We start from the raw sequence: 25,706 nt of genomic DNA, 5'->3' as shown, positions 1-25,706 counted from the left end.
CGCCCAACAGTGGGTGTAGACCATAGTATAAAAGTATGCTCTCACACATACAAATCCACACACCCATACATACTTGAGCATCCATTTATACAAAGTCTTCGTACTGAGTTTCTATCGGCACTCCAAAGGTGAAGGGCAGACTCAGCCATGACAAAGGCTAGCACTAAAGGAGAAGGCTAATCAAAAGGTAGTCCAAAAACTCTTCATTCAAGCTACAACTGCTTGTGAAGTCTAAACGTTTTCATTTTAGTCTCTCCCCAACGAGCATCTAAATCTAAATCTAGCTGATAGGGCAACGCACCATTTAAGATAGAAAGAATTATCACAATACTAGAAGGCCGCAACTTGGATGAAAACTTCACAAAATGAAATTTGCATGTCCACTAATACGACAGAAGCATATACCTAGATGAATCCAGGAACATTCCCAAACTCATCCTCTAAAAACACAACATAGTGCAGCTTCAATCTCATGATAGTCACTCACAAGGTTGAAAACCATAAACTCCATGCATAGCAGGGACTAGCTACTATGACATCCCCATTGATGTCATCAGCGCCCAACAGTGGGTGTAGACCATAGTATAAAAATATGCTCTCACACATACAAATCCACACACCCACACATACTTGAGCATCCATTTATACAAAGTCTTCGTACTGAGTTTTTGTCGACACTCCGGAGGTGAAGGGCTAATTGAAGTGGGATTCGTTACAAAGGGGTGTGTCTCCACGAGGGATCCAAATAACCCCTAGAGTGCAAGCTGGTCTCTCCAGCCACACACCTTGGATTTAGCCAACTTTACATTTGGAACTTAAAGCACTGTTGGAATCTTTGCATTGATTTTTTCACCTGACTTTCATTATTAGCTGCTGAAAACGAGGAACCATCTGCAAGTAATTAGCTTATGAGTTGTCTTTGTGAAGGCACCACGATTACCACTGAAATAACATTGACATTAGCGCTGTGAGTTTAACAAATATACTTTCAAATCCATCTTCAACATGATGCTTGTCATAAGATTCTGTCCTATAGTTTTTCTAAATCAAAGATTATTGCAAAACCTTGGCATCTTTGCTTAGGCAAGGTACCCTCCATGGCTCACACACGAATCAAGCTCAAAGGAAAGAGCGCATGAAAATGGCTGAGATAGAGATAGGGAGAACACTGATCTTGTGTCAGCTTTCTTTCAATGTCTTAAACACTCCTCAATGGCAGAGGATGATCAAAGCTGTTGCAAGGGTTCACCCATGTGACAAATGGACAAGAGTGGATTATAAGGCCATGCATACCACAAATGATGAGATTTGGCCATAACTAGAGCCCTCAGTCCCATCCAGCAAACTACATGAATAATCTAGGTCTCTCGTTTAGTTGTGCTACCTCTAGAAGGCCTGAGGCATGGGTGCGACCAACCTCATGGTGGGAGACATATGAATATTCTACTGCCATTGGCATTGAGAGTGTTCTCACATTATCCTTGTACCTTTGTTGAATGATAAATCATAATTGATTTTAAATTATAGTCTTGAGTCTATAAAAGATTGTAACCATGGATGATAAAATGTTATGCTACACGCACAATAGGATTGCTCAGCTGGAGCTTGTGACAGGAACTTGAGTTCCTACATGCTTATATATACGAAGATTCAAAATAGATCGAGTATTTCAGTTAGACAGGTTGGTTTACTATTATGCAAACGTCTCACTGGTGTAGAAGCTCAAGACTATAGATGGTCCCATGCAAGTAACTTTAAGCTTAAAAGAATTTGCAGCTCGCTTCATATGTGACAAGTCTAGCCCCTTACGTGCATTGTGAATTCTAGTCAAGACTTAATGCTTATGAGTCTTAAATTTGAATTTTCTACGTGGTGGACCTTACGAAGATAGATATCACTAAAGCTCCTGAGAGGCATCCACAGGATGACTTTGAGGAAGCCTTGTATGCTCAGCTTGCTCAGGAGCTGGAGGCCAGTGACCTTCAGGTCACACGGATGCAATCTCAAGGACGTGGTGGGCATGGGAGAGACTGTAACTATCAAGTGAAGATGTCGAGGATGTAATATCAGACGAGGAGCTCGAGGTGGGCATGCTATGGCTGTTAGTTGAGCTTATGCACATAGGGGTGTACTTGAAGAGTAAACCTTTGTGGACGATTGTATCATTGCTGAGCTTTGAGGAGGATCTTGTAGATCCAGAGGCATAGATAGAGACTCAGAAGGCGAGGAGAGGTGGAGTTGAGAGTCAGAGCCAGATCCAAAGCAAACAAGGGAACCTAAGTTTAAAGACCAGGGGAATTGTGGATCGTGGAGACTTGGGATCCTCATCAGACGACACCAATAGGACAAGCATAATGCTGATTCTGAGTCTCAGGATTCAGCATAGTGATGAGGACCCTCTGGCTTGATTTAGACTCTACACTCTCATGTTTTGGTCATATCACATGATTCACATGATATGCAGGCGGTAGTATGTACTGCACAGTGCACATGATGTATTTTGATCAGATTTCATGATGAAATTATCAGACTTCTCTTGTTACATGAGATGTTTTAGATCATATGTGTGTTTCAGAAATAAAAAAATTCCAAAGCTCGCACCTTCGAACAATATGCACCTAAAGACTTTTGAATGCTTTATTCCATGAATGGCCTCTTTTTATATAGAAAGTGAAGAGCTACAACTGAACAATTTTCCTCCCAAGAAAATGTAAAAATAGGAAAGCCCCATCAGAGCTTCCTAGCCTTTACGATGCATCCAGCTAGCAGCACTGATACGCCCCTCGTCAACAGATAATGCTTAAGCTAAGCCTACAAAAATTTTGAGGTGCCCACTCCAACTTGGACAAAGACAAATTGACTAGATGGATCCAGGTTCGAACTCAAGACGACAAATTGACAATGATGTATAGCTTAGGTAGTACTTGAGAGTCCCAAACCAGCTTAAGTAGTACTTGTGATTCCCAAACCAGAAGAATTGAGATTTGGACGAGAGGATGCATTCTTTGATTTCTTCTTCGTCTACTTATGAATTGAGAAGAAAAGCAATTGAGCGCCTATTATGAATAAGCACAAAGTCAAAGCTACGCCACTCGTAATTTAAAGCATAATGATCCATGCAGATGCTTGATATTCTTCGGTCATTATTTTCCGGACCGCTGCAGATCTCCTAAATGGTATCATTCCTCACGTATAAATAGTCCCAATTCACCGTGTGTCTATTGCCAAATGGCATCACTACCACGTAGCTACTTGTAGAGCTTACTTCCACAGCATAATTTGCGACTTTAAGATTGAGATTTATGATCGTATTGAAGTCCCATGCTTCACATTCATCTAAACACCCCATCAGAGCTCATTCTCTTGTACGAAGGTAACGGAAAGTCGCTTACGGCTGACGCGATTCGATCCGCATACTCGTTCTGTGTTACAAAAAGCCTCATCTGCAGCAGTAACAACTTGTTAGGGCCCAATTAAAAATGCCAAGGCGGGATCAAAATCGTTAAGCGATCGGGCGAAGGAGCGATCGGTTTGAACAATGGTGAAGAAGATGGAATCGCAGGATGTTACCTGAACAACGATGAAGAAGATGGCACCGACGAGAAGGAGAGCACGAGCGTCGCAAAGGCTACGTTGAAGGGCTGCAAAGAAAGTGGTGAAGTTGCCCGCCATGGCGGCTGCCACAAAACCAAAGCACCACAACCCAAAAACAAGAGAGCATGAATGCTCACTGCCCTCCTACTTCATTACAACTCATACAAATATATCTACAGTCAATGTAATCAAATTGTATCTTAGGTGGTTCCAGAATTTCAAAGTCCTCATTCTTTACTTAATCGGACTAAGAGTGAAAAGGAATTAACAACAAGGCAAAGGTGTGAGCGTTTTGGGTGGTGCACGCCCTACACGTGCCCGCTGCATGGGTCCAAGGCCTCGCTGTGACCCCCAATATTTGTGAGGAAATGAACAATGAGCATGAGTGTGCGTAGAGATGTCCATTGGAGGGTGTCATGGATTCGCAACTGATTGATGAAGCTTAGGACGGGGAAGGTGCCACGCCATCATATGTGGAGGTGCTTATTACGAAGAAGTTGCAAAGTGGCTTTACCTCTAAGTTCAGCATCAGGGCTCCCATCTTGGCTCAGGAATAATATTGGCAAATTGGTTGCCTCTCTTGGAAGAGTTCTCTAGATTTCACCGTCTGCCTAGCTCCGTGCAGGTAGGAAAAGAGTCTAGATTCTCTGGGATCAATTGCATGAAATATTAGAGTTTATCAATGTCACGTTTCGGAATGGTGCTCATGTCAAATTTAGTCAGTTTCTAGATGCATGCTATGTGTGCAAAAGGCTTGGCCACTTTGCTAGAAACCGCCCGCTCAAGCCGGCTAATGTATCATTGGCAATGGAGATACGACCTCACCCGCAAACGAAGGGACGACGATAGCGAATGAAGGAACAGGAAAGGCGGTCCCGTCTGTGGAGTCTTCTCATGATCTCGTCGACATGCGTGAGAAGTCTAATATTGTCTCATCAATGGTAGGAACCTCGTCGAACGCCTCTCCGATGGAGCTAAAACACTAAGGAGGGAGACTCTACGTCATAGCTCACTATGGAGAACTGCCCCAATGGTGAAAACAAGGATGAGGAGATGCTGGAGGCCTACCACCACAAGAGATCACATGAGGGGAAGTCCCCACAGAATCATCAAACAGAGGGCTTGGCGGGCAAATGGTGTATCCTCACACCCAAGGACATTGTCTAAATGAATTAAGGAAGCGGTGAGGGGGGCAGGTGGAACTAGGGAGAACAGTTTCAATTTTTTCAAAGGTGCATACAAGGCACTCACGCATTGAGCAAGGGAGGTGGGGGGCCAAAATTTTGGGTATATCTGTGCTCTCTTGGAACGCGCGGGGATGTTGTGATAGCAACAAATAGAGAGATTGCATGTCTGTCATTAGGAGAGTGAAGCCTAGCATAATTCTTCTTCAGGATTTCAAGTGTAGCTGTGAGGATTCGTGGTGGTTCTCATTTGATAAAAGGGGGTACTTGATTTTTGTGAATTATCCAAGAGACGGGGGGGGGGGGGCAGCAGTGTTAGTGTTAAAATCGTTACAACCAAAAGAAACCTTTAGGATTGTGCAAGGTTGGTTTCTTGGGGTCTCTTTGTCTAACAAGGGTTTTGAGTTTGGGGTTGTCAACGTTTATGCCCCGAATTCCAGTGCTGAGAGAACTGAATGTTGGTTTGACCTAAACAAGGCCTTGGTAGGGTATTATTGGGTCCTAGGCAGAGATTGGAACCCCACGGAAGGGCTAGATGACAAAATTCATGCAGGTGCTTTGATAGTGGGAGGAGAGCGTGAGGCTTGGGAGGAGTTGAGTTTTCAGCAGGGTCTGATAGATGCTAGGGAGCTAGTCACTGAAGGTCTATCGGAGTACATGTGGAACAACCGCAGGAAGGGAAGTGAATTGAGGGCTAGTAGATTAGATAGAGGCTATATCTCAGGGGAGGCCTGGTGGATGTGTAGACCCTTTGAAGGAAGGTGTATTGCCTCCCTCTACCGCCCTCTCAGACCACACTCCTGTGTGGTGGAAATTCCATCTCCCAGGCAAGGTGGACAAATCTAAAGATGTTCCATTCAAATTCAACAAAAAGTTTCTGGAAAATAGATCCTTTTGCAGGCTTGTCAGGAAATGTTGGCGGCGTGCGTGACGAATCCTCTTTCACGATGGGATGTAGCTACCCGCGAAGCAATGTGCATTGCCAAGGACAAAGACCGTAAGGCAAGGAGGGATAAAAAAGTCAATTGGCACATGCTCTCAAACACCAGAGAGGCGTTAAGGAATGCTACTCTAGGCACCCCAAAAGGTCCGATTCTTAGTATGCTCTTGGTGGAGACCGACCTGGCTATCCAGGACTGGGAATTGAATGAGGCTGACCAGGCAGCGTGCACTAGGAGTAGGCAATTGTAGCTAAATCAAGGGGATTGGCCATCTAAAGATTTCTTTCAATCTTTAAGACGGAACTGACAAAGAGATCTAATCGACAAAGTAGAGGACACTCAAGGTGTGGTGGTGACTGGGTTTTGGCATGTGGGTACAATGTTTCAGCAAGATCTGAGTGCCATTGTGGGAGAAGATCCGGCTCAAGATTCTAATTGGGAGGATGCATTAAATTGTGCTCTAGATGTAATTGAATCATGAGTGTCATAATATCATAGGGGCAGCCTCTCCAAGCCATTCGACGTGAGGGAGTTGGAAGAGGCCTTAAATATGTTGGCAAAAGATAAGTCCCCAGGACCCGATGAACTAAACGCAGAATTCTTCAAAGCCCTTTAAGATGTGATGGGCAGAGACCTCACGAAGATGGCGAATGATGTTGTTGAGGCAGGTTCATTAACGGAGGATGTTAATGCGGGACTTATGAAACTCTTCCCTAAGAGGCAAAGCAGGATCAAGGTGGGTGATTGGTGACCTGTTACAATGCTGAATACATCCTACAAGATTATAGCAAAAGCGATGGCAATTAGGATTCGAGACATCTGCAGTGAGGTGGTGGATGAGGAGTAGAACGGGTTCATCAGGGGTAGGGACATTTACAAAAATATTTTGAATGTGGCCCTCGCTCTAGACTATGCCTCTGCGTCTAGTCAAAAGGTCATGTTGCTTGGCCTCGACATGGATAAGGCCTATGATAGAGTCCGTTGGGACTATATCATGGCTGTGATGTCACGCTTGGGCTTTGGGACAGAATTCATGAAGAAGGTTCATTGCTTGTTTGGGAATGCGTCGGTGGTCCTCTGCATCAACGAAGGGGCAGTCGGCAACTTCCAACTCAAGAGGTCTATACGACAAGGGTGCTCGCTCGCCTCGCTTCTCTATGCAATATGCACGGTTCCACTAATGTCTATGATCAAGAGTAAAGTGGTGACTGGGGAGATCAGAGACCTTCACCTTCCTTTGAGAAACACTTTACTCATAAACTTTTCGCAAATGACACCCTGGCCATCGTACAAGAGGATAGAGAGAGATCAATGTTTTCTGTAGGGCCTCAGGATCGAAATGCAATTGTGCTAAAACTTTCCTGCTTTGTACCAATGTGGATGCCGGGCCTGATTGGGTGAGAAGTTTTGGAGTGATGGCCATCCCCAAAGGCTAGATTGTAAGATACCTAGGGGCTCCCTTGGGACTCGACATCTCCCTCAGGCAACGGTTTTAGTGGTTTAAGGACAAAATCAAGTCTAAGCTTAAAGCTTGGAATGGAATTTGTTTAGGATGGAATGCCAGATGCTTGGTGGTTCAACATTTTTTTGCCACCTTAGTCATGCACCTAGTCTCACTATGGCACTTTAAGAAATCCCATTGGCTGGAAATTGAGGCTCTCTTCCACGGATTCCTATGGGCGGAGGAGCGAGGTAGAAAGAAGATGCACTATATCCCATGGGATCAGTTGAAGGTTCCCAAGCTGCAAGGAGGAGTCGAGTTGCCAGATATTGGGATCAGAAACATGGCTCTATTGGAAAGTTCCTACCGTGCCTCTTCGAGAAGCCAGTGTCCTAGGTAGAGATTGTGAAGGACGGCTCCTACTGCTAAGCATCACCTAACAGCATCTCCAACACAGCCAGCCATCAAGCCATCGATGCAGTCAATGCCTACTCCAACTCGGCATCCATGGCCTCCACATGCAAAGCGAGCCCATAGAAGCACCCTCACAATTAGCCCCAACAACACCCAAAACTCCAAAACATTTCGATCTCAAGCAAACCTCCTTCAATGAATGACCAAACGGTAGTAGCAATGATCTCCACAATGCTACAGATGAGCGGCTTGTAGCCTCCAACACGAACAATCTACGAACGCCTCCACATATCTCCAATCACCTCCAACAATGTATGCCTAAGGCACACTCTCTACAACAAGGCGTAACAAAAGTCGTGGCTCTTCAACGATGCAAAACGAGTTATGATAGATTTAGCCCATGATAGAATCTTCTAGATTTCGTCTGGATCTAAAAGATTATGAGCCAAGGAGGGTGGCTCAGCAATCAACATGAGGCACTAACCTTACCCACCAAGGGTAGTACCCAATTTGCCACATCATCTTAGCCATTCGACCATGTGGCAGCTCCACAAAGTCTTATCCGCCACATCATCCACAACACATTTTTGCGATGTTAGCAGGCATCGACAGCTTACCTCATCATCACGACTAACACATGTCAAGCTTATCATCCATGTCATTAGTTGACCTTAGCACATTTGCCACACCATCATCCCAATCAGCATTGACTAGTCAAAATACCACATCAGTGCCTCCACATCATCAATGACACATCATCATTGCCACATCAGTAGTGACTCACCATTGCCATGTCATCAACCACCTCGTCAGTGCCACATGGTACACAACCCCCCTGGCAAGCATAGTAACCCCTTCAAAAGCACACACTATATGCTGCATGTGTGTACACTTGCCACCCTAAATAGTGCTCCACTTTCACACCTCTCCACAGCCATAATTTTTCATGTGATCCCTCTTGCCACATCATCATTTCTCCTATTTTTGTGCCCCTCCCCCTAGATCAAGCCAGATCTCTTGATCCAGGAAGAATTTGAGGGTGCTCCAAAAAGGAAAAATGCTCGATTTTTTGTGCTCTACATGGTCGTCACATCGTGATCACATTTTGGTGCATGGAGAACACACCTTTGATCCTTGGCATCAAATCCACTTCTTGCACGCACATAAGCCTCTACATCGACGCATCTGACCTAGTACCTAAAATGAACAAAGGAAAAGGAATTACTTATTGCTTTTCATTGGTCAATGCTTGGTCAAGATCTAGATCAGAGTAGATTAGATCATCCTCATAGGAGAGAACTCCAAAGTAGCCAATCAAAGCCATGTACGAAAATTCCCGAATAGCTCCTACTCGAAGTTAGTATCTGCTCACATGTAGTTTCACATCATCACATATCATCAAACCCGATCTTCCACAATTCAATGAGTAGACTTTAGAGTTTTCAGAGGCAGGGTTTGATTGTTCAATGGGCAGATTGCACATCATTTTATTTTGCAATCTCATGCCACCATTTTAAAACCTATTGGCTATTTTTTTGGCATTGTGCTTTTATTTGATCCTTGTAAAGCCTCTTGGCTATTCTCAACATCATTTGCCACACAAGACTTGTAAAAAGCTGGAATATGTTGTAGTTTTATCTTCACAACCAACAGTTTATATTTTAGTTGATACATGCAATGTTTTGCAGTTGATTCAGACAGTGTTTTTCACATGCACTTTGAGTACTATCTTGCACCATGTCTACCACTAGCAACCTCAATTTCGAGGCATATACTAAGTTAGACAATTCAAATTATGGCACATGGAAATACCAAATGGATACCATTCTTGTACTTCAAGACAAATGGGAGTATGTCGATGGGTTTAAACCTACACCCCATCCACTGAACTAGTACCAGCTCCCACCATTACCACAACATAGGAGAAGGTTCTAAACTTGCACCAATGGTGTCCTCATCTGTAATAGATCCAACCATTGCCTGAGCAAAGGTAGAATGGGAAAAGAAAGACAAATATGCATATCATTTGATCAAATAAAATCTGCAAGATGTCATGCTTGGATAGCTCAACACAATAAAGACATCCAAAGAAGCATGGGATATGTTTGAAGCTCTCTACGAGTCTAAGAATACATCCAAGATTCTCACACTAAGAAACCAGATCAACCAGAGTCTCCGCAATAGCAATGAAATGGTCATGCTTACGTACTCAAAATCAAGGATTACAACAATCAACTTGCATCAGTAGGAGAAACTATGAATCCTATAGAAATGGTTCAAGTCATCCTGAATGGACTAGAAGAGGGATGCAAGAATCTTATCTAGAGTATTGCCATTCAACGGCAAATTCCAAAATTGGAAGAGTTACGGGCAGTGTTGATGAAGAACTCAAGACTCAGGCCATTCACACATGCAAAGGTCATTCCAATGATCAAGCATTCATAGCTTTAGACAGAGGTAAAGGCAGAGGCAAAGGAAGAGGTAGAGCATCTCATAAAAGTTGGAATCATCATCATCATCAAAATCAATATTAGCATCAACATCCAAGAGGAAATAATTCTAATTGAGGAAGATTTCAAGGAAGAGGGAATGCATCCACCAATGTGTCAAACATTCAGTGCAACTATTGTCATAATTTTGGACACTATGAAAAAGATTGCTACAAGGAGCAATATGATCAAGGAGGTCAATCTAGCAGTAATTGAGAGCATTTTTGTGGAAGAGAAAATCATCATGATGGACATTCAAGTCACAATCATTATGCCAATGAACCTCAAAATATGTTTCTTGCAAGTGAGGATATGTAGAAGATTGATACATTGTATCTTGACATTGATTGCAATTCAAAAGGGGGATGTAGTTATCAAGATCAAGCAAATCAAGATCCTTGGTACATCGACAGTGGTGCACCATCGCATATGACAAAGCATTAAGAATGGTTCACATAAATGAAACCATTAGAAGGACAAAAGAATGTTATCTACATGGCAGATAACACACCAAATCCAATTTAAGGGAAAGGCATTTTCCCTATGAACAATTTCTCTTATACAAAAAGATTGGTGAAATATGTACTCTATGTTTTAAAGCTCAGCAAGAACCTCTTGTCAGTTGGGCAAATGATGGAACACATTTATTGAGTCATCTTCGATGGGGATGAATGCACGATCAGAGATAAATCCAGAGGATATCAGCTAGTAGGAAAAGCAGTCAAGGAAGGATGCTTATTCATAATGCTAGCTTCAGTACAAGATTTGCATGCCATGTCAACTCAGCAGCAACTAATGCCACTTTCTGTAGTATGGCATAAGAGATATGGACATGTTAATTTCAAAAGCTTACCTAATGCCACTTTTTGTAGTATGGCATAAGAGATATGGACATGTTAATTTCAAAAGCTTGATGCAGCTAAGAAACCAGAATATGGCAATTGGAATTCCAAAACTATAGTTTCTAGAAAAATTTACGAAGCATGTTGCTTTGGTAAACAAAAGAGAACCAATTTTGGCAAAAGTACCTCTTGAGCACGAGGTATTCTTGATTTGATACACACAGATGTATGGGGTTATGCACAGACCCACAACATCAATGGTTCACTTTACTACTTGAATTTCATTGACGACTACAACAGATATTGTGCCTCCTTTCTAAAAGAGATATTTGAAGTGTTTTCCAGATTTTAAGAATTCAAAGCCATGGTAGAGAACCAGACAGGCAGAAAGATCAAAGTCATAAGATCAAAGAGAGGAGGTGAATACATGTCTTTAGCGTTCATGAACTTTTGAAGAAGCAATGGTATTCAAAGACAATTCATATGTGTAGATACTCCTCATCAGAATGCAATAGCTGAGAGGAAGAATGGCAGTGCTTGAGCAATGCTCAATGAGAAGCATCTTTTGAATTAGTATTAGGCAGAAGCAATTGCCACTTCAAACTACTTGCTTAATCGGCTTCCGACCAAACCGGTTTAGGGTATGATACCTTATGAGGCATTCACTAGATACAAGCCATGCATTGGGAATCTCTGCATATTTGGTTGCATAGCATATGCCCACATACATGACGATCAGCATAGGAAGTTGGATGTGAAGTCATGCAAATGCATCATGGTTGGCTACATTGAAGAAAGCAAAGCATACAAGTTGTATGATCCTCAACCAAAAGGTCATAATCTGTAGAAATATAATGTTTGATGAAGAATTAGAATGGAAAACATCAAATACATAGGAGATGACCACATTGATTACTCAGTCACCTACAGAAAAGGTTGATGAAGAAAAGCAAGAATTGCCAAAGACACCCCAAGAAGGGCATCAACTCATACGGCCTACTAGGGAAAGCAAATCACTATAGTAAGATTGACACATGCTCAGAAAGGCAAAGCAATTCAAATTGAAATGACCAATTATACTCTTATGACTACCAACATGGTCACAGAAGAGCCAATGTACTTTGAAGACGTAGTTGACAAACCTGAATGGAAAAATGCTATGAATGAAGAAATGCAAGCTTTGTATAAAACAACACTATGGAATTATGTGACCTTTCACCAGGAAAGAAGGTCATAGCAAACACATGGGTTTACAAAGTGAAGTACAATCCAGATGGAAGCGTTGAAAAATATAAACCCAGACTAGTTGGAAATGGTTTTGCACAGCAATATGGTCAAGATTATGATGAGATTTATGCTCTAGTAGCAAATATGGATTCCATGAGATTTTTGATATCATTAGTAGCACTTAGCAGATGGAATGTTAGCAAGTTATGTGAAACCAAGGAAAGAGCATCAAGTTTGCCACCTCAAGAAAAGTCTCTTTGGCTTAAGGCGACAAGCACCTAGAAGTTGTTATAGCAGAATCGATAAGTATTTTGGTAATCTGGGATACATGAAGTCCAATGCAGATCATACTCTCTACTATAAAGTTCAAGGGGAAGACATCACTATTGCACTTTTGTATGTAGATGATCTGATTGTGATAGGAATAAATTATACCTTAATCAACAAGATAAAACAAGACTTATTAGCAAAGTTTGACATGAAAGATCTCAGACTTATGCAGTATTGTCTTGGTATTGAGTTCTGGTTGCATGGATACTATGACAGTGACTATGTAGGAGATCATGAGACCTAAATATCCACACACAAGGAGATGCATTTTTTCTCGGCCAAGGTGCTATCTTATGGTTGTCAAACAAGCAGCCAACTGTTTCTTTGTCTTCAACAGAAGCAGAACATAGGACACTCACAACAGGTGCATGTGAGGCTATATGGCTTAGAAGACTATTGTCAGAAATAGATTACTTTGATGAATCAAAGCCAACAACAATATTCTTTGATAATCAATCGGCTTAAGCATTAGCCAAGAATCCAGTATATCACTCTAGGACAAAGCACATTGATATTAGATTAGAGAAAGTCAACATCATGTTATCATATGTGCATAGCACCAACACATAGAGTGCCAAAAAGGAAAGGGTTAAAAGCCCTAACCCTAACCCTAAAGGAGTTTGTATATATTCTTTATTTTTAACTAAATCTAGTGTACAGTTAGTCATTTGTGGTGTGCTCTCTAGTTGTGCCCTCTCTCCTCATCTCCACTCTTCTCTTCTCCTCTCTCCATATTTGTTCAAGATGCAAAGAGAGCATGGAAGACAACAGTCATAACTAAAAAGGAAGACAAAGCTCGAATATATAAACAAGTGATGTGGAATAAAAAAAATTTATTTCTCAAGAATAAGTAGCTTGAAAGCTTTGATTAGCTGCAACAGATTCCAAAAACTGCATGGCATCAAACCCCAAGAAAGGAAGTCAAAATGGGAAGACATGATATAGTTTGTCAAAATCCAATACCAAAGAGAGGGTGACAAACATATAAATCACAAATTTACTGTCAAAGCAATAGATGGAAAAAAGGCTTGAAAAAGATTACTAATGGGAAGGCCCTAGATACACGAGGGCTAGTAGAAAAAATGTTGACATGAGGAGGCAAAAAGACAAAAAAAGTTTACGACTAAAGGTTTCCCATCAAATTGGTATCTTAGTAGGATTGTACCAATCCATAAGGGGAGAGATAGGAAGATGGGAAAGAATTATCAAACAATCATGGTAAGAAGACTAATGGAAAAGCTATATGGCACTATTCTTAAGTGAATAATCAAGAAATGGGCAGAGGAAAAAGGAGTCAGGACACCATCTCACGCAGCATTGCATTACTCAAGAGTTGATCATTTGGTCGCCATAAGGGCTACAAAACTAAAGGAAACAAGCATAAGAAAGAGGCTATTTATTGCTTTGTAGACTTCAAGAAAGCCTTTGATATAACCTCATGTAGGAAGTTGGGAAAGATTGGAAAAGCTTAAAGTCACTTAAGAACTCATAGAAGCCATGTATTGACTCTATAAGAAGGTCTAGTAGCGGAGCTAACATTCCCGCTAGTAAATGGGTCATGCTCTATGGGAAAAGCAATAATAAGTAGTGACATGAGGTTAAGCAAGGATGCCCCTCTCACCAAATCTTTTTGGTCTCTCTATTAGCATTGGCCTCTTAGAGAAAGTGCTTTAGGATTGAGTTGAGTGGGAGTTTTGTGATTATTATTAGTTTTTAAAGAAATTTTATTAGGAATTTCTAAACTTCTTAACCTCTACTTTTAGATGGCTGTTGGCTTTTGAGTTTTTACCTTGTGTGTGGTTGTTGACTTTTCAGCTTTTAGCTTGTGTGTGCTTTTTATCCCCCTCCAACATGGCTATAAATCAATTTGGGGCCTCCACTCTCCCTCCATGCTTGAGCTTAACCTAGAACGATTGCCTTGGCTTCCTCCAACTACAAGTATTCGAATCACTTCAAGCTTTCCGGTCACTCATCTAGGTCTTGCGTGTTTGTTTGTGAGCAAGGTGCTAGCAAATTTGTGTGTTCGTTTCTGTCAAGAAGACTCTTGCAAATTAGGAATCAAGGTGAGAACCTTCCGCATGTCTATTACTCCATTAGATTATCATAAGTAAACAATCATCGTTCAAGCGCTCTAGTTCAATTGATTCTTAATTTCTATAGAAAGTAAGGGTGATGAAAGCATGTATTGAAGATTGATCATTCATTTGTTAAAGGTACGATGTAGCTTTCCCGCGGATGCTTCTTCCACTATGTGCTGTTTGAATGCAAGAAATGATACATGAAATCAAGTACCAGTTTTTGAAACCAATTTCTTAGACCTTCTCTCTTTGTCAACATTTGTAGCATGTAAGAGGCTTGTATCTTCCATCTACGTTGGGCTATTCCTGGAAGGTTTTGCTCAAATGGCACATGGAATTCATATATTGGAATATGTGCGGTAGTAAAATATACTTTTTAGGTATCAGTAGAAGGTGTGGCAAGTGGCACTCAGAAGTGATGAGATACTCATTTTTCTTCCAGTACGTAAATAGAGTTTTGAAAAACCATTGATGTCTCCTTAAATAGCATGTAAGAAGATGCCTATATCTTCCATCTACTTTGGGGTATTCCTAGAAAGGTTTGCTCAAATGGCACATGGGATTTGTAGGTATTAGTCAATATGTTCTCTTTCCAACCATTCTTTCCTTTCAAATGGCTCATTAAAGAATACATGTTAGCTCCATCTGCTTTGGGTTATTCCTTGAAGAAACCATTGATGTCACCTTAAATAACACATAAAAAGATGCCTATATCTTCCATCTTCTTTAGAGTATTCCTGTGAAGGTTTCCTCAAATAGCACATGGGGTTTGCAGGTATTGGTTAATATATTCTCTTACAAGTAGTTCTCTTCTTCCAAATGGTTCATTAAAGAATGCATGTTAGTTCTGTTTGCTTTGTCAAAGTTATCAATAATGACTAATAGCTAGTTGCTTGTAAGAGTTGACTAGAAGTACTTGGGGGATTCGCATCTATTGTTATGGTTAGCAGGTTTATTTCTTGGGATGATGGAGATGTATGGTGTAGTGTGAGATTGAGACTTTGATTTCTATATTGATTTGTGTTTACTCTAGGTTTCTATATGGATAGGGCCATGCATCCGGAGAGTCCCCTGAATGAGACCTTGCAAGATGATGAGCCCAGTGCAAAGAAATTGAAACTCTCTTCAGATAATGCACTAATCAGGGATGATTTGAAAGGCTTCGCGCATGACTTGTCTTGATGCCTACCTAGGGCTATTGCTTTTTCAGCTTTTAGCGTGTGTGTGGCTGTTGGCTTTTCAGCTTTTAGCTTGTGTGCAGATGTTGGCTTTTCAGCTTTGCGCTTGTGTGTGCTTTTTACCCCCCTCCAACATGGCTATAAATCAATTAAGGGACTCCACTCTCCCTTCATGCTTGAGCTCTCCCTAGAATGATTGCCTTGGCTCCCTTTAGCTACAAGTCTTCAAGTCGTTTCAAGCTTTCTGACTGATCATCCAGGTCTCATGTGTTCATCTATGAGCAAGGCACTAAAGTCGATTCGCCTATTAACTGCTGAAGCTGTTGCCTGAAAAAAAAAAACTATCTAGAAAGCTGTTTGCCAGAAAAGCAAGTTCGCCTGTAAAAACAAATCCATTTTTTTGTTGAAATGGATTTATGCCTGCCAAACGGGCTTTATGCCTGCCAAATGGACTTTATGCATTCCTAATGGGCTTTCTACCTACCGATGAAGAGATTCTTGTCTATTGGATCTGTTTATAACAAAAAAAACCTAGAAAGTTGACATCAAAACTTTGCAAGTATCATCCATAAAACCTTCAAGGAAAAATAATGCCGATTTACCTTTCAGTTTTAAATTATAGTAATTTTAATAAAAAAGGCAGTGGCTTTGTAATCAGTGTGAGAGCATGCAAAATAACTATAGAACCTGGGCAAACCCTAATGGATCTTGCGAGTCCTCAAAGCATTTCTTTTTTATTGTTTTTTACGAAACAATCGATAGTGTCTAAAGACTCATAAAACCCACAAGTTGGAGCCAAGTGCTTTCGTGCATACATGCACCCTTGTTATTATTCCTCCAAATGTTCCTTGTCTCCTAAGCCTCTTTATGGGGATGACACAGATATCCATGTCTTGACTCTACCCACGATTGTCTATTTTATCTCACTAGTTGAACATTAGCACATCTAGTCCAAGTATCCTTCCATTGAAAAGCATGCACATGATCTATAGCTCTACATTTTTATGACGACAAGTCCTTTGCCCCCATACTTTCCCATGCTACCAGAATGAAATCTCAACATCACCACATGCCTCCAAAATGTATTATCCCCTAACATATGCACAAGATGTTAATTTAGTACTAAATCACCTACTCATTTCGCATCCTTCCCTATTATTACATCATCAAATCTTTGACTAGAGTGAATTAAAGAACTCTTTATCCATGCAAACTTCTATAAATCTCATCAATTTAAAAACTCCTTCTTTCAATATGTTACACATTCTTTGGATGTTGCAAGCTTGCATATCAACTTAAAGTGCAGCAATCTATCACATCCCATCTCAAGCTGAAATCAAAGAATCCATCCCATTACATATTCAAAAATCTAAGGAGGGAAAAAGCATGCAACAAAATGAAGTGTGGAGAGAGAGAGAGAGAGAGACTCTTTATTTTGTGTTCACTTTATAATTGGTATTTATAATTTAAAAAATACCAATACCTCACTAAACTTGGGCAAAAACTTGGAAGTCCATTAATGTGACTTTATACTTGACTTTTATTTATTTAAAAAACTTTGCTCTATGCATGTATTGGGGAATTCTTCATGATGTATGATATCATGTGACTTTAGAACATGATATAGACATTGCACACAAGGAGTAATTTTCATATGCCTCCTTTGAAATATGTAAACAAGTGGGCTGTGTAAATTTTAGGATAATAAATGTCTGCACAAGAGATGCATACATTAGACCTATATCAAGATGCATACATTAGACCTATAACTAACAAGAGCTCTAAAACACCTCAAAATTTGATTAAATGGATTTAAATATATTTGAACACAAGACATTCTTTATAGAAAATATGAATATACTAATATAGAATACCTTTTTTAAAGCAAGAACCTCTCTCTCTCTCTCTCTCTCTCTCTCTCTCTCCAAACTAATTTTTCATATATAATATCATAGATATCTCGACATGCTCTCATGTACATAGAAGTGAGTATAAGCTTATACAGTGGATGCACTCACCACTTGTTGATGACATCGATGTGGATGTCATAGTAGGTATAAGTCACCATTCCACATGATAGAGTTGAAGGTTTCAACCTTGTGGAGTGCTTGTGGATGACTATCATAAATTTTGGAAGGTGTTGCCAAGGGTGATTCCACTATTTAATGCTTTTCTTGAGACTCATCTACAAGGATGCAAGTGACTTATAGTATTGATATATCTAATGTACTTTGTTCATACTAACTTGGACATCAAACTAGAAATTTGAATTGTTTGATTGGCTTGATTGCCGACATTATGTCCTTGCCTTAAAGTAAACATAGAGCGTGACGTAGAGTTGGTACAAGTTTCTATTTGAATTTTACACGAAATCATTTTACCAAAGAATCATTTCATTTCCAAACAACCATCGACAATGTCTATCTTAGTATCAATAACAAGGTGAATTTCATTCAACAGGCCTGCCCTAGAGGGGTTCATTTAATGAATGTTAGTTCACGTCTAGAATTGCAATGTAGATGACGGAATTGTTGAACCAAGTTTGTGTCTAGAATTGTAGTGTAGTTGATGGAATGGTTAGACCAAGTTTATGTCTAGAATTGTAATGTAGATGACGGAATGGGTAGACCAATATATAAATTTTGTACCGATGATGCTATTGTTGTTCAACCTATTTGTCCAAATGTGATAAAGGGTAGACCCATGTATTGTTAGCAAGGCCTATGGCGTGTGGATTAAACTTCGTGCTTTTTAAAGGAGGTTCATCACTATGTTGTTCTCTTGAGGGTGTGAATGATGTAGCCTCATCATTGGATTCCTTTTTACTTAATGATTTTCTTGCTCCTTAAAACATTAAAATGAATGCAATAAGTGATGGTTTGGATTGCTTAACTTGACATTATCACTTTAAATGAAAAGCCTAAAAAATAAATTGGTTGCAATGTTTGAATTTGAGTGTTGAACTTACACAATTTTGGTTCATTTGAATTTCATTTAGGAAAAAGCCAAAGCCATGTACCTTATTTGTGAAACCTTAGGCCAATCATTTAAGTCATTGACTCTTGAAAATTTAAAGAAAAAACACTATATTCTTCAAAGGCATCATTGTATGCTAGAATCAACACGTCTTGCTATCTGGGAGGAGAAGATTATATGTCCTAAAACACACATCCTCGCAACACAAACAAAGGGGTTGGGTAATCGAAAGGGAAAAAGGCTATAGAGATGTGAGAAAAGGAGCACAAAGGGAGTTCGATGCCAACAAGAACTACACGTGAGCAATTCAAACCTCTAGATGAGATGCATGCACCTAAGCCAACCCAGATGGGGCTCCAAAACTTATGCAAGATCTACAACAGCAAAGTCTAAGAAACATCTTGAAGGGCTGGCACAGAAGAATGAAAGCACTATGTACTTAAAAGCTTCCATGGCATACTACACTGCTACAAAAAACCAAATGTTGTGCAAATGACTGGGATCAGTTTAATGATGGAGTACTTGTGTAGCACTAGTTGTAAAAGAAGCAAGTCAAGTATTTTCAGAGCTGGCAACAAAGTTCAAAAATTGATACCTACGATAACGAAGGATAGAGGAGTAGCTAAGCAATGCAATCCTTGTAGGAGGAGTAGACCATAGTCTAGAGCAACATATCACAATAATTGAGTAGCAACTATTCATATCAATAACCATGATTGAGAGTCAACTACTAGCGTGCAAGCACTGCAATGCAAGTCTAGTCAAAACCAACCTGAAATGAAGTGAAAAACCCAAGCATAAGTACATGAGGCGCATATGCATTGAAGCTGTAGACTTTATCAAGACCTGTGGAATGGATAAATCCAAAGCATCGATGGCAAGGTCAGATCGAAGGAGTGCTTGCTTGTCAAATCCCCAATGTAATTATAGAAACATGCAACAAGAAAAATAGACATAGAATGATTGCAAGAGGCAATGTAGGAATAACATCTCTTAATGAATTGTGGAATGAAACATCCACACATGCCAAAAACTCGACCAATACTTTATATGTCGCAATTAAATGTTGCTCTCAAAGGAAAAAAGCATCCAATAGTTTCATTATCTACGAAGAGGTCAAGTACTTGTGTAATAAGCATCAATATCCAAGAAAATAGGGATCTTCAACAATATCCTTTTCCAAAGACAACATTCTGTGATGACTCATAGCTTAATCCACTATGATCCATGGGCTTCTCATGGACTTTTATACAAATATTGTATTTCAAACAATATGCACAGAGTCTAGATTAGACTAAAAGTATCCTGCACATGAATAAATTTGTCAATGTATAACCAAACCTGAGATTCAATAGCATGAACTTTCTAAACCAGACATAGGCCTCCTTGTTGGCTTCTTGAAATGCTTTCTTCAAGGACTTCTTTTCCATTTTTGTTATGCCAAATTGCTTCCAAAAATTTCCAAACTTCAATCTTTTAGCAAAGCCTATGCTTAGTCTTGGTGTGCTAGAACCTACACACACAAAAGGTTACTTGTGTAAGGACTTTGATAGTTGACTATAAACATTGGGAGCAACAAAGTCTAGCACACATGTACCACCATGTACAATTGACTTCTTCTCCAAATGCTCACCTTTGACGTTCTTCACCAATTTCCTTGCATGTACCACAAAGTGGACCCTTGCAAGTATGATGCATCAACAGATCTCCTACACACATAACACCCTCAATATTCATGGGACTTGTTTTGCCTACTAAGAGAAAGGAATTAGATGGACATACCATGCATGAGAGACAAACACTCACCAAACAAGACGGACATGTCATGCATGAAAGACAACAACAATGAATAGTGAATATATACCATGGATCAACGGATTTGCTTCAAAATTGGATTTACTTTAAAGTTTGTTGCTTTAGCCATCTTGGAGACTCTTTTCTCGAGCTCTATGGCCAACATTCAAAATGATTTTAGAACAAGAAGAAAAAAAAGCCAAAGTAAAGAAGGAAGTATGAGATAAAAGGAAAAGTAAACCTAGGTGGAAGTTTGTATCTATGGACTCAATAGCAGTATGAACATTGGCCATGGCTTTGCACATGTAAAAACACTCAATAAATACGATCGAATTGCAAGAACTTCACAAAGGTTACTGTTATATACTTGCTGGAGTACTAAACAAACTTTACTACCATAATCAACTATTGGAGCATCTAGAATCCAAAACGTCACAATGAATTGGCATCGAATACACCCACTTACCTCCAAATGCAAACCTTGGGCCTTGTCCACAACCATAAGCTCTCCATACCATGATACACAGCTGCTCCCACATGAAACTCGATAGCCCATACCGAATTTCTCCTACATGCAAGCATCCAGTAAGAGCCAAGGGCTTCATCGTGGCATCCACGTATTATGTTGCACTAGCACCCATACAAAGCACTTGCTAGCCATACTCATCGACCTAAGAAATTTGCAAAATGGGAGAGACAATCGAATACACCCACTTACCTCCAAATGCAAACCTTGGGCCTTGTCCACAACCATAAGCTCTCCATACCATGATACACAACTGCTCCCACATGAAACTCGATAGCCCATACCGAATTTCTCCTACATGCAAGCATCCAGTAAGAGCCAAGGGCTTCATCGTGGCATCCACGTATTATGTTGCACTAGCACCCATATAAAGCACTTGCTAGCCATACTCATCGACCTAAGAAATTTGCAAAATGGGAGAGACAACCAAAAGTCACAATAACAACCACCTATCACACAATTAAAAATATGTAATCCCAAACAATCCCAAAAAACACTAATTTTCCCTTTCCCAAAATGCCATAGTCTTTACTAAAGCCTAGCCCTGAGGGGCTGGCCAAAAAACACTTTGAATTTTTTGACCACTTATAGCTAGACACGCTTGCACACACATATGCATGTGTGTGCATGTGCACACACAAAACACACACATACACACACACCCTAACTCAGAGGTAAAGGAGGGGGGGAAATCCTAATTACAAGAGAAGGCCACCATGGGAAACATGTAGCTAAAGAACACAAGTGCATACACCTGAATAATACATCTAGTGTTTCAAGATCTTGACTTCTTTTCTCATTTTCCATCTTTGAGTGAGGAGCCTATGATAGGTGGATAGAGGCTTCTCCATTAGTTTCCATAGTCTATCTCAAGTAAAATCTTAATTTGTACTTGTTAGGGTTTTGTGAATATCTTGAGGTCCAACAAACATCAACAAGATCCCTTGTCTGTTTCTATAAATAATTATGAGAATGATTTCACATGAAGGGGTCAAGTAGATATAAGTGTTTGATTCTCCTCTTAGTAGGTATTCTTATGGGATACCCTATAGTTAGGGAATTTTCGTCAAACCTTCAGAACCCTTCAATGTCAGTAAGATGAGCTCACTTGAGGGGGCCTTCCGAGGTACCGACTCACCACCTCATGACTTGAATCATGGAGGACCTACCATATTGGCGAGAAGGTCGGATTCATCATAAGGGTCACATTATAATGGTCACATGGCAATGGGCATGTCTCAAGACCTATGTGACAAGGCCATTATAAGGGATTCCATTGTGATTTGAACATAGCCATGTAATCAATCCTCCTAACTAGGGTGGACTTATTATAGTCGAACTAATAACAATAATAATGATACAACTATCTCTCTATCACATTGTTCTTTAACATGTAATAGCACAGTAGAGGTGTGATGGAGTGACATGTTGGGTTTTCTGTATGTTTAGATATGGATATTGATTTTACGTAAAGTATTTAAGTGCCATTGGATATTTAAACACACGCAAGAAGATGAATTGAATAGCATTCACTATTTTAGCAAAAGATGCAAGAAATCAAGAGCTCTTTTATGCATGTATAGATTGCATGAATATGATGTCATTTTCCTCAAAGTAAATCTTGATGTTTTGAGAAAAGGATCCATGGCTTGCATAAGTTTGCATACATACACGCATGTGCATGCATGTGTGTGTGTGTGTGTGCGTGCATGCGTGCGTGCATATGTGCATGTGTGTGCGTGTGCATGTGCGTGTGCATGCGTGCATGCGCGCGTGAGTGTGTGTGTGTGTGTGTGAAGACTTGACAAAACCCCGTTTTATAGTGAAATGAAAACAAATTTGGTAATGGACACAAAGGAGTAAACTACTGTAATTTTTACAAAATTCTCTCAACATGTAGGTGAAACATGCACAAAAAATTCAAGAGGTAGGAAATTTGCAAAAGGTTTGTAGAATTCATGATTGTGTAAACAAGTTTTGCTTTGATAAGTCATATAAGGAATCACTTTTATTGAAGAGGGGAGTTTGCATACCTACCACCATCCAACAAGAGACACATGGTGAAAACCTGCCTAAACCTTAGTTGGGAAGATAGGTATCATAAACACCCCTCCCTTGCAGCTATGTTTGAGGATGATTAGGATGAGTTGGATGCATTAGCAAAGTCTAATGCTAGACTTCATCTTGTAGAGTCATTTTATTTTACAATAGTAAACGAGTAGACTATGGAAGATTTGTGGAAGAAATTATGTGCCACTTATGAGAAGAAAACTACCTTTAATAAAGTTTATCTCATGAAGAGGTTGTTTGAGCTACAAATGAAGGAAGGGGTCTCCATTTCCTCTCACTTGAGTGAATTTAATATTATTTCCAGCCAGCTTCAAGCTCAAAAGCTGAATTTTGATGTGAAGACTAAGGCAATATTCCTCTTGTGTTCATTGCCATCCTCATGGGATATCTTCCGTACAGCTGTCACAGCAACTCTACACCTAGTGGAGTACTAAAGTTTGATGATGTTGTGGGTATCTTGATGGCTAAGGAGATTAGACGAAAGTCTATGATGGCAACAAAAACGATGCATCTTTAAATGTGCAAAGGGGTAGATCACAATTCAAGGGGAAGTCTCAAGAAAGAGGGAAGTCTCGTAGCAAATCTAGGGCATGGAACATTGATTGCTACCATTGTGGCAAGAAGGGCCACATGAAAAAGGATTGCTACAAGCTAAAAAGAGAGCAAAAGGATAAGAAAAAGAATGCAAATTGGGGTGCAAATAAGAAGGAAGAAAGTCTATGGGAGGACAAAGGAAAAGTGAAGATTGAGGAGATCAAGCAGTCACTGATGATAGTGACAATGACATTCTCTTCATGTCTAGTCTACCTGCAGAGTTGCTTACCACTTCATATGATGCATATTCCCAGGATTGTATTTTGGATTCTAGTGCTTCATGCCATGTTATTCCCCATAGGGAATGGTTCTTCACTTATGACAGGGGAAAGGCAGGTTGTGTGCATCTTGGAAATAACTATGCATGTGACATAGTGGAAGTAGGTGACAGAAAGTTTCCTTTTGCAAATGGGTCTGCTTTTGTTTTAAAAAATGTGAGACATGTGCCTAAGCTGACCAAGAGTTTCATTTCAATAGGTTAGCTAGATGATGTTGGTTTTCAAACCACCTTTGGCTTTCAGAGTTGGAAAATTCAGATGGGCTCTATGGTTTTGGCAAGAGGTGCCAAGTGTGGGACATTAGATCCCTTACATGTATCAGGGGTGTCTAATCATGTTGTTGCAATAACCGAGCAACCAAGTACTACTTTGTGGCATTTCTAGTTGGGGCACGAACCAAAATGGAATGAAACGTCTTATGTCATTTGGATTATGTACCACATTTGAGTTTTTTTTTTAATTTTAAAATATCAATCGATCTTAAAAAAGAGAGAAATTTTTTGCAATAGTTGTTGCTTATATTGGGCATCTATGAAAATGATTTCATGAAATCCTTTGTCCAATGTATAACAGCCCTCAACAGAGCAACCCTTAAGTAGGGATTTCAACCATTGTGCCACATCTCCTGCATTAGGCATATCTCTTGGAAAAACAAAACCACGGCTCTTGAGCCAAGCTCATGATCCAGTACATACACAACCTATAATGGTACACTTTTGTTGATGTTTGTTTATATTCCATTTATTTTCTTTTTCTAATAATATTACATTTACATAGGTTGAGTACAATACAGAGCTAAAAAAGCAATTGATAAGATATCCACAAAATTGCCTATAGATCAAAGGAGATAGGCTGAGGGAAAGCAGCGTGTGGTGATTCAAAAGAGAATTGCTGATAGGATGGGAAAGGTGAGACTTGGATTCTTTTACTTTATTACATTTATTTTTAAGTTTTGTAACTAACATGCAATGCTTAGATAGGTTTTAAATTGTATCGACCCTGGTTTGGGTGAGGCTTGCTTGGATAAGTTGTTTGCTTTGCGCTTTGATGGTGCAGACTTCTACGTGACATTGGAGAAATTGCAACTCATAGTAGAGCCTGATTTGAGGTTAGAGAGGAAGATAATTTTTCTTTCATTGTTGGAGGCCACAAAACCAATGAGGGATATGTATTTCATGTTTGTGGGAGATTTGGATTATAGAGGGTGAGCTCTTAAGTAAACTTTTCTAGTAGTATAATCAAGACACAAAATGACAATGGCACTAACCAAGAGAGAGGGAGCAACTATATAATCCCATACTTGTGTTACAAAAGTTGAGAGATTTGGAAGCAAAATTGAAGAAGGTGAGAGAGGGAGACAGCCACACAAGTTTTGGTGGGTGCAAAACACCCTAATCTTCTATGTCATCCATATATATATGTGTTTGAGTATTGTACATAACCGCGGTTAAAGTACAATAGCCTTTAAACCCCACAACCTCCCACTTAAAGGCCAATGTGCCTTTAAGGGAGAACAACCATGGACATACTATCCACCTGCTAAGAAAAATATTGTTCTGCTTGGGAGATGAGCACACAATCTTGGCTACTCCGTCTTGAACCACAATTCACTACTAGATGATTTGGCAATCAACATGTAATTAGATGTGTATTTCATAGCTAAGTTGCATGAAATGCTTCCATCCAGGAAATGTCTGAGACTTGAAATGCCTTTTGTGAAAGCCAAAGGAGTTTCCTATTGTGCTCATGC

At 40.0% G+C, this 25,706-nt stretch overlaps 1 protein-coding gene across 1 annotated transcript in view; it reads right to left on the bottom strand.

Annotated features, from left to right (window-relative positions):
* CGL1 (alpha-1,3-mannosyl-glycoprotein beta-1,2-N-acetylglucosaminyltransferase) overlaps window positions 1-3,826 on the bottom strand; it is a 133,449-nt gene extending 129,623 nt beyond the window's left edge. Inside the window, exons 1-2 of the mRNA XM_087387696.1 lie at window positions 3,571-3,826; window positions 3,393-3,443 (exon numbers count right to left, since the gene is read on the bottom strand). Of these exons, the coding sequence (XP_087243822.1) occupies window positions 3,393-3,443; window positions 3,571-3,672 (153 nt within the window). The 5' untranslated portion in view covers window positions 3,673-3,826. The remainder of the gene's footprint in view (window positions 1-3,392; window positions 3,444-3,570) is intronic.
* Between the last annotated feature and the right edge of the window lie 21,880 nt (window positions 3,827-25,706).

Source organism: Dipteris shenzhenensis, chromosome 2 (assembly GCF_047967505.1).
Source record: "Dipteris shenzhenensis isolate YYH24624 ecotype China chromosome 2, Dip_SZ_1.0, whole genome shotgun sequence".
NCBI lineage: Eukaryota > Viridiplantae > Streptophyta > Polypodiopsida > Gleicheniales > Dipteridaceae > Dipteris > Dipteris shenzhenensis.
Note: the sequence above shows the minus strand (reverse complement) of the source record. Positions and strands in the feature narration are given on the sequence as shown.